The sequence below is a fragment of the Varroa destructor genome, unplaced genomic scaffold (assembly GCF_002443255.2).
Source record: "Varroa destructor unplaced genomic scaffold, Vdes_3.0 BEIS01000006.1, whole genome shotgun sequence".
NCBI classification, from domain to species: domain Eukaryota; kingdom Metazoa; phylum Arthropoda; class Arachnida; order Mesostigmata; family Varroidae; genus Varroa; species Varroa destructor.
The window spans coordinates 29320749-29331277 of record NW_019211459.1 but is presented as its reverse complement, the minus strand read 5'-3'; the positions used below and the strand labels follow the sequence as shown (position 1 = coordinate 29331277).

The window sequence follows — 10529 nt, the reverse complement described above, 5'->3', positions numbered from 1 at the left end:
AAAATAATCTTTAAATTCTACATAAAAAAAAGCTATTCCGTGTGATAATCGGTAGGTTAACCATTCAAAGGACAAAGTACGCTTAAGAACAAAAGATTTTAAAAACTTGATTTTGAACAGAATCTACAGAACTCAAAAGCGAATAATGATCTGTTATCGGGTACTCGCGTTAAAAAAGCTTGTAGAGAAACATAATTTCATCCTGTCATATCCTGTAAGCTTCGTGACACTTTCAGTAGTTGTGTAAGAAATATAATTTTCTGCAATTAATCATATCCCCTGGCAGTAGATGGCAAGTATCGTATATTACAGTAACTTTTCTTTTTCTTTGTTGTTCCGGTACAGTTCGATTTAATTGCAAATCGTCATAAAAATACGTACTAACATATCAAAACTTGAAGAGGGGATGATTAAGCCGCCCGCTGTATACACTAAAGGCCTCCAGCTGACTCGTGTGTTTTCTCATTTTGGAATGAGCGTTCGAGTGGATATATTGGTATAATTGTAAATAAGAATATAGTTTTTATTGTAAGGAAGTACCGACCCGCTTATCCGTTTAGAAATTCGGTCAAACATTTTGATAATGTCCAAAAGAAGCTATGGGTGAAGTTATTTAAGTTATGAGCAGGATCAACGACCTAACTTTCGCCAAGGTTCGTTACTATCGTCAGAAGGGTTCACATCCATTAGGTGCATTATTCGTACTAATGTCCCTTGTACTAAGTGTCTAACATATAGGTTAAACAGCTGAGTAAATAGTTTGTATACAAACAAGATTTCAGATACTCCAATGACACTATGAAACAGTATTGCAAGAAAACGCCTGAAATTAATAAATTTATGAGCGAGGGTACCATTTTTGACATAAGATTTCATGTGTTCATCTTGATACCAAGACACCAGTTTTATTGAATTTTATGGAGCTAATCGAATTCAGCATCGAATTTCACATACCACCTGTAAGAAGTACAATATATATGCGCGTCAGACATTTTAATTGCGATTGGATCAGTTTGAAAGATAAAGCTGCATAATTTACTTTGTCTAGAGTTCGAAAAGTTTCAATTGTTACATTATTACGCTAGATGCGATATTTTATCATCCTCATGATATTTTGCATGCAATGTTGGCTAAATATTCGTTTGTAACATAACTAAGGGTTGTTTCCCTTATTGCTCACTTCCGCTTCACAAATTAACTCTTGGTTTAATTCTATATACAACTCCAAGGTGCTTTGTTTTCTCTAGAATCAGGCGGAATCCTACGGTACGTTTCTTGCTTCAATGATGGGGGCTTTGTAAGAAAAAAAAGACATCTACTCTATTTCGCTTCTTGACGATGTCAAAAAGATGTCATCACTGGATATTTGTTCCGTGCGTGGTATGAGCTCCATGCTTAAGAGGACTGTTTGAAAGCGCTTCACGAAGTTGAGTAAAGGCATTAAAGGCGTAGAATTGATGGATGCTTTTAGAAAAAAATCCGACAGACGTAGGGAAGTCATCATTTTCTGTGACAATGCTAATAAGCCGCACTTAGCAAATATTATGTCAGTCGCTTAGCAAAAGCTTGAGTGGGAGGTTCGTTTGCATTCACCGTATTAAGCTGATGGATTACCACGTTTTTACCAGCAAATAAAATTAGTTGCCGTGTATTTGAAAAAGGTGCACACGGTGAAGAGTGTCTCAAAACCTTGATGGAGAGGTTCTTCACATCATACCTGAAAATTTGTGATAAGAAAAATAAATTGGTTGAGGGATGGAAATATATCCTAAAATGTGACCGCGATGTTGCTAGAATTCGAGTGAAACTTTGTTTTTTGTTGGATTGAGAAAGGATGCTTACTAATTACAGCTTAATATAAAACTAACACGGCAGCCATAAAAGCGCACTTTATTCGTAAAATAAATTCATACTTTTTACAGTTTTATATACTTTAATTTCATGAAAAAAGAAACGAAATATAACTATTTGCGATTTTCTGTGGCACAAAATATTATTTTTTTAAACACTACACCAAATTTTAATCTGAAATTAAAACGTATACTACTCGTAATTCAATTCAGTGAACTCGGATTTCAAACAGAAAAGATTGTGCGTTTGAATTCTACGACAAAAATCGTAAAAGACTACTCGTCATAGACTACTTGACAAAATCATTGTAAAACGTTGTAACCGTCACGTATGGATAAAATTGGATCTCATCTAGCCTTTGAAGAACGTCGAGTCAAATGTTGACATAAATGTCAGCAAAGTGCTAAAACAATTACCCGATTATATTACACTTGAATCTTCAAATAATCTATGACACATGACCTTGAACATAGTGATAAAATATTTACGAGCTAACCTGGTGCTTTTGCCTACAGGGTTAGCAGAATCAATACCGCCGAAGAGTACCTCAAATAAAGCGCAAAAAGGTGGTTTCGAGCGCCATTTCGCTGAAATATTTTTCGTTGTTTAATGATGTCGTATACCGCGTTACTGATGAAATTCAGCAGAACAAGTCCTTATGCGTTGTTTCCGCTAAAATAAACGTTTTATTTCTGGCGTGCGATATGATAACGCATGATTTTTTTTACCGACGGTATTCGTCATCTTTTAATAGTAATAAAATAATCATCTATGTACTCTGTTGACGATTACTTTAGGGAGGCCTGGATTAGCCACCGAATAATGTTACGAAACATGGCCGCAATCTTATTCAAGCATGGATTTAATCAATGATATGCTTCAACAAAAGAAAAGCAACGTCCTTTTAAAAAATACGAGAAACATATTGCCTGCTAAACCTTCTGCTAGATCAGTAAAGGTATTTGAAAACATATTAGTTGGAGAAATTTGAGAAATATGTCAAATCCAGAACGAAGTACGGTTCTTATTTTTGATCGCTTACAATGTATCTCTGTAACTCTCCGTTCAACAAAGTGAATATAAAACTACGGATGAAGGCTTATAGCCATATGCAAATATTGCAAGGAGTGCGGAATAGATCAGGATGCGAAGAATTATTTTAATGATTATTTTACCGAATAATAAGTGGTTCTAGTTCCCAAGAAATGTCTGTATGGCAGACTAAGAACTCCTTTTGTATTTATTTATAATTATAAATAAATATTATAAGTTAAACCCACGGCTTTATGAAACGATACGTAATCTGGACATTTTAATGAATTTTTTAAGCATGACGTAACTCGTGGCCGTCAGAAAATCATTTGTAGGGTGACTTATATTTCTATTGTTAAAGCTTTGCTCTACTAATTTATTTTCTGAACGGTTTCTTTGAAGTATTTTAAATTAAAGTTGGTTAAAACTAAGGTTTATTGAACAATGGAAAACAAATAGGTGCTCTTGAAATCAGCTTTTTTGCTATCGAGCGCAGTAAAGTCTAGCATTGAGACTTCTACAGACGTGGGAAAGCTGACAAGAATTTTATTGGCCACATAATAAAAAATATGAAATAAATACGCAAGGCTATATATATATGATAATAAAATATACTTGATATGCATGAACTAGGCACTGCAAATCAGACAGATAACATAACGTAGAATTTTAATGCCATGGAGCAGAAAGTGGAGTGCCCGACTCACTCAGGGGCCTAGGATTCGATTTCCAGATGATAGTGACTAGCTTATATCTTGAAATTGATCTCTATAGGTCTCGGGCTTTCAAGAGATGGTGTTTCGATTATCTGTAGATGGGGTATAATGTACTTTCATCACAGATACTGCGCTGAACCTTAATTAACCGGGTGGTTAAATGGTTACGTGCCACATTCTCGTTGGTAACCTTAGAATAATCTTGATCAAAATAAATTAGTAACGGTTTTTGCAGGTTGTTGTTGGCCAGACGAAGGTAGCGATTATCATAAATTACAAGTGATTCAGTGATGTGGTGGGAAGTTAAGGATTTAGAACTTTTTGATACATATCAACTTCTATGCAGGTATTTGCTCTATTAGGGTTAATATTTTTCTTGCCTTAGAAAAAGTATCTTCTTAGACGAACTGCATTATAAGCTCTGTTCTATTAGGTTGGACTATAAATAATTACCGTCTTTTCATCTAACGAAATACGCAGCGGTTCATTTAAAATCTAGCAATAAATTAACTTATATATTCGCCGTCACTCCATACGATTTTTTCCTATCTAGCAACCAACCTAATTATTCCTTTTTGTCAGGTTTCCAGCGCCTTTTACTGTCAAATACTGTCAAATAATTTCACTTTTTAGTGATCGGAAAAGTAGTCCTCTGTAAGCGTAAGATTTAGAGGATATGATAAGTGGAAAAGGCAGTTTTCTGCGATATGTATTTTTTAAGGCTTTCGCTAATTTTTTTTTGTTTCTGTTAGTCCTAATCCTTGCCAGGATTAGTATTAGAGCTTCTAATTTGTTATTCAAATATACCAAGAGAACTTTTACAAAGTTCTTACGGCAACTCGCTTTCTTGAATTAGTTTAGGGTTACTCTACCAACGAATTCTGGTCTAGAGTAGGAAATCCTTCTATCTATTATTGGTCTAGAGTAGGAAATCCTTCTATCTATTATAAGATTTTTTATGCGCAGGCAGGTTGAAACAACTTGAAGACCGTCCTTCCAGAGGAGTGTTCTGCGAGCCATTCTTGAGTTAAAAAAAGAGTAAATAAAGTAGAATAAATAAATGAACAAAAACAATATAGCAAGTTTTTATTTTTGAAATAGCTCATTGTTGCATAATTTTTAATTTGTGAACTCTGCTTCAATTTTGTTAGATGTCGCTGAATCCTTTTAAACATCCGAGCGTGCAAGATCTTGTGAAGGACGTATATATAAAAAAAACTCTTGCGGAGAAAGCTCTGAAAGTTGTGCGAGATATTCAGGTAAAGTATTAGTCATAAGCACTACTATGTTTTTTTGTTTATTATATTCCCTCTACTGCCCTCTTGGTTCCAATAGTTCGAGTCATCTTTTCAATTTAAATTAAAATCCTCTTGTTTTTCAATAACATATCGGTAGATCAGCCTGTATAATTAATGTAAGGTTATTATTCCTACACAAATACTCAACTTAGTTAAAAATGAAGTTTTGACAATATTTACACAGCGCGACTCTGAATTTACTGGCAGCTAAAGAGGTATTCGAATGAAAAAGTCGACATGAAATGCGTTTGCTAGTAATTAACTGTAGCATTATCATTTATTTCAATGATCCGGTTAGTGTCCTGACAAAAACTAAAAAAATACGCTCTGCGCTAACAACTCTAAAAGTACTGTGAAAATCATAATTTTTGCGAATTTTCTTCGCAAATTGATTTAGCGTGTTTATATTGACTAAATTACTAGGTATTCTAATATAAACAGCCTTATGGAGTTGGTTTATAAACCGATACCCTAGAAACGCTACAGCTTTTTCCGGTCGTTTATTTGCAGTTTTTTTTATTTTAACACAAATCTGAGTACTATTTGCTTCCATTTAGTACTATATCTTTAGATCCGCGTTTCAAAAATCTGGTCAATAAGCGAGTTATCAATATTTTTCTTTACATATTGTTATCGCATCACATAACAATGGAGCAATTACGATAAGACCGGAACTTCGTAAAATTAAACATAGAAGTCTTGAGAACCGTAGATCAACATCGATGACGAATGCATATGTCATTCATTTGATCTAGTTGAGGCGGTACCACGACTCCTAATTCGTTAAATGTATGTTATGAACAAGAATTCTATCTCCGTTAGAAGTACAGAGGTACTGGCAAGCTTAGATTTTCACTTCGGAACTGTTATTAGCAGCTCGTTTTCAATATACCGTCTTATAACTTCATCGATCGTTACCTTTGTGGTCTTCGACAGTTCCCTTGTAGGTCTTCGATTTACTTTTAGGTGGTCAGCATATCTCTAAAAATTGCCAATCTGGTGCCTCGAATTACTTTCGTTTACTTCTATTTTTTTTTTTTTACTAAACTGTACTTGATTTGCAATAACCTCATTTACCCGCATGGGTTAGTGTTGCAAACAAACCATTTCATCAAAGTATAGGATTTTTGGTAGAACGCGTTTTCTGCCTTCATAAATGTGTTCCCTATTTCCGTAAATTAAGTCTACTTAGATTTATTATATTTGGACTCTTTGAACAGCTGTACCAAAACCTTTTCTGACCTATATGTCACCTAAAGTCTTGTCAATCACTGCATTACCAGATTTTCTAGAAAAATCATATGATATCCCGTAGGCGGGTAGACTAAGAGCAGTCTCCACAGAATCAGAATAGATGCGTGTAGCGTCCTGCAAAAAGCTTACTTGACGTTTAGTCAAGTTATAAGTATTCGTAATAAGTTCTCAGTCTTGCAGTTAAAAGACTGTATATCGTACAGATTAGTTGTTAAATACTTGGTTTTTTTACATTACATTTCAGATGGAAGCCGTCCAGAATTCGGAAAAGCAATTGAATCCTGGTGATGTGGCCAATCGCTTTTGTGAACTCGTGGAAGCTGTTTTTCTTCATGGGTGAGATAAAATTTGTCAGCGATAGCCACGGTTAAGACCAGTGACAAAAATGGAATATATTGTGGTTCTAGTACCTGATTTGTTCATGGCTCATAACAGATCAAGGAAACAACCTTAGTCACTAACTGAAACAAAGACAATGATTTAAAACAATTTAAGTACGTGTTCCAGTAAAGGAATAAGAAAAACAAGAAGGGTCTCGAAGCATGATGTTAAAATAAAAACCCCTCCGATGCTAAATTGATCTCCTTACCCCTTAACGCGCCCATGATCTCAACCATCGTTAGAGCTGCCAAACATAACTTTCGCGATATGCATGTTATAACAGCCGCACTAAGGTGGGTGTCGATTAAATAGTTTTAATTGAAGCCTGCATAATGACCCTTTCTTAGCTGATAACATTGATTGAAGCCTAGAAGTGCTTTAGTAAACAGTAATGTGTGTAGTTCGTACTTTTGTTTTTAACGGTGGCTATAAATCAGTGGTCAGAGCAATCGCCTGACGAACCAAAGACCCGTAAGTAAAGTTCCAGTAGTATTACACTTATTTTTCAATTTTCACATACTTATTAGCTTGTTCCGAAAGTATTACATTGCGCAAGCACGTAAGTAATGTTGCTGCTTCGTCAAATGTCCCCTTTCCTATTTGTGTCTCCACTGTTCCTCTACCTCTACCTATCATTCGAAAGTGCTTTCTTCTCCACAAGTCTGTGGGCATTTTGTTGTTTATGAAATGAAGTTCTACATCAAGGCCCCATATACGGCTATTTTTGATGAAAAACAAAGAAAATTCGACAATTACTTTGATTCACTTTTTGTCGAGGTCAAAAGTCTGCCTAAGCAGGCTGGAATATTTATTCAAGGCTCTTGTAACTAAGTTGACTGCGTGAAGGGGTTCGCTATGTTCAAATATGAGACCTTGTACCTAGAGAATGTACCTCGCTCTTATCGACCATCTGAGGTTCATGAGGGCCTTGGATAGCTAATAATTCGTTAATTGACTAACGAAGTAAGGTGCGTACATTCAACTGCTCACATATTTAAAATTTACCAAAGTGTATTAGAAATTAGGAATCAGGGCGCGCAATAATTTGAGTGAAGCATTAAAAAAAAATGCGACTTCTCACTGGTCATTAGCATGTTTGGCACTGGACAAGTACAACGACAGGTTTCAACATAAGAATTGTTGCGAGTAACGAGAAGTGATGTTTTTACATCAATGTGAAGCAGAAAATGCGCCTAAGTCCACAGTCAAATAAGACTTCTGTCTGAAAAAGATAGTGCGATTTACGTTTGATACAACCGGAAGGTCATAAACACTACGAAATGCTTAAAAAAAAAGACAGCCAACAATGATAGACATATGGACCAGTTAAGTTCTCGGCTTTTCTATTCTCTGTATCGCAAAGTTTTGTTATCGAGAGCAGACTATAGGCAGATTCGAAAAAATTCTTTGAAAAAATTTGAAAAAAAAAGAAATCTCAGTTAGGCCTAATAATCCTGATGATCGAGAAGGGCAGAAGACAGAAGTAGGTGTTTAGTTTAAGGCCGATGGTGATATCAGTTTGAATATTAAACTCAGTCAGCTGAATCGGATTTTTAATGCTAAGTGTTCTAGCAGCCGTGTCAGATTATGAATCTGGGGGAACTACCGCCAAGCAAAGCCAAGATTAAAAAGCCGCCAATACAAGCGCAATACCACATCGAGCAAGTAGGCTGCGGCCAACGGATTCTGTTCGCTCCTATGTTTGAGGACATGTGAAATATTGACAACAAAAGTGCCGGCTCCAGCGACACCTCTTATTGTCGTTTTACAGAGTGAACAGTGAGGCCAGACTTCAAGGAAAAGGTAAGGGTTGCATAGTGGAACTGCGAGAGTGCAGTAACTCTAGCGCTCTACCCCCGTAAGCCCTGGATAGTGTAGGCATTTTTGTGCTGATGGAGATCTGGGAAACCAAACTATTACCAACCACATTTCTACTCTGTGCATTACAGCGTGCTGAAGACTAACATGAGCAGATCGTTTTAGTAATGACGTCTCCGCGTTCTGCAGTCATAAACGACTTGACACCACGTTTAGTAGAAAATGGCGTTGTTACTATACATAACAAGCGAGTAAAGCTCGTAGCAGCTTACGTCGAGCCGGCGGGCCAACTCGGAATCAACGAACGCATTAGCGCAAGTGTTCGAGTTCACATACCTATGTCAGCAGACCTTATTGTCCATATTGCATTTCTACAGGGTATCAAACATTAAGCCGTGTTGCGACGCCTAGATTATAAAAAGCTTCCGTAGCGCGCCTACGAAGTTCTGTACTTCTGCACAGAATTCAGTCGAAATTTCTAGTCTACCATACAACTCCGCTGTATTCCCATGAAATTGACTAAGAGACTGAACATCTGTTTGGAAAGTGTATGTACAATCCCAACACATGGATTCCGGGGGGACGTTTCACTAAAACGGCACGCAGCGTCCTGATAGTCGACGTCTAGAGGATATTGGCTACAATCACTTTAGCCAACTCTTTCTAAAAGACCATCCTGATTAACTAAAGGGGACAAGGAAGTAAGTCGAAGCTATTCTGTATATAGATTCCGTAACATAGAATAAATTCAAAAAAGCTATCAGGATTGTAGCCACTGACACATTGCACCTCGACGACTTACTTCTCGCGTATCTACCGTTTCCCATATTTGGGGTTGTTCGTTGTCGTCGTCAATGGTGCACGTCAAGGAGAGATGCAAGAACCCAGTCTGGGCTGCATGAGCGATCAAGTCACCTCACCGTTTGTCCCTCGTAACCACTTTGAGTTTATTCAACCTTCAAATAATCTCCGATCGCAACGTATGAAATACGCGTCATTTAAGAGGCTTTCATTACGGAAAATTTAGAATGATTGCTGTCAAGTTTCCTCGTACGACCCACAATCGAGCTTGTTTATGTCCTAGTCGATTCGTTGCTGCTAACAAAAGAATTGCGTCGCTATCTCGTGTTTCTAGTAACAAACTTCATAACAGGTATAGGCGCTTCTAATACAGACAATTGTGATGAACTCATGCCGCTTGCTGCCCCTTAATACTATTTTTAAAATGACTGGCTTAAATAATAATTTCATAAAACCATCTAGACTTGTATGATCCATGTCACGCAAAATATCTTACTTGCGTGCAGCCTGATCTTGCAGTGTCGTGTTGTTAGCTTGTATATATGAATCTTTTGATTCTACCTGCAAAAAAAACTTAGTTAAATTCGGTTGTGTATGATCCCGTTACATCAAATTAACAAAGCCATCCAAGAGAAAAGACTCGATAGAGAAGACGAAATCATCCTTTTCCACGACAATGTCAGGCTACACATGGCAAAGGTCGCTAAAGGTAGCCGGAGGGAAAGTGGGATTTTTTTTGCACCCTCAATATTTCATAGGCCTCGTGGATTAACGCTTTTTCGATCACTGGCAAATGATATCCGTAACAGTATGTCTGACAGCGAAGACGGTCCAATGGCTGGACTAGTTTTTCAACATTAGACCTTAAAATTTATAGCTAGAAGAAATTGAGAAAGGAAATATATAAATTAGTTGAGAGATGGGAGAAGGTCTAGAGAGTGACAGCGAATACATAATTAGCTGATTTGTTGCTAGGGTTCAAACTGAACACCACATTCTTTCAAGTGGAACAAGCGACATCACCTTTGTTGAAACCAAATACATTTTTTATATTATTTCTGTCTTCATAATTTTCTTGGCATGCTGATGATCGCATTATAAATGGATCAAAATTTCCTCGATTATTCGTCTTTTTCGTTTTAACAAAATTATACGTGCAATTTAAGTGGATATACTCTTTTCAATGTGCGGCAATTTCGACACTTTGTAGAATAAAAGTTATATTTAAGGTAAAAAAATTGTGTTGTTTCTGCTTACTAAATTATCTATCAGTTTTGTGTTGAAATATGTTCTTTTGCCTTTTTGCTTTATAATTTAAATTGTCGCATTTTAATAAAATTTTATGCATATACTTGAAAAGCGGAACTCTATATACAAA

The 10529-nt window shown here is 36.4% G+C and overlaps 1 protein-coding gene across 7 annotated transcripts in view; it reads left to right on the top strand.

Annotated features, from left to right (window-relative positions):
• Positions 1–457: 457 nt before the first annotated feature.
• Positions 458–10529, top strand: part of LOC111253480 (uncharacterized) — a 35921-nt gene continuing 25849 nt past the window's right edge. For 5 of the 7 annotated variants that reach the window (XR_015330719.1, XR_002674677.2, XR_002674676.2 and 2 more), the window contains exons 1-3: positions 459–653; positions 4751–4858; positions 6396–6487. Coding sequence is in view for 1 of the 7 variants with exons in the window: in XM_022812925.2 (XP_022668660.1) it covers positions 621–653; positions 4751–4858; positions 6396–6487 (233 nt within the window). In the remaining 6 variants the exon portion in view is untranslated. Of the gene's footprint in view, positions 654–4750; positions 4859–6395; positions 6488–10529 lie in introns of all 7 variants that reach the window. The other 2 variants (XR_015330720.1, XR_002674679.2) reach the window with 2 other exon arrangements.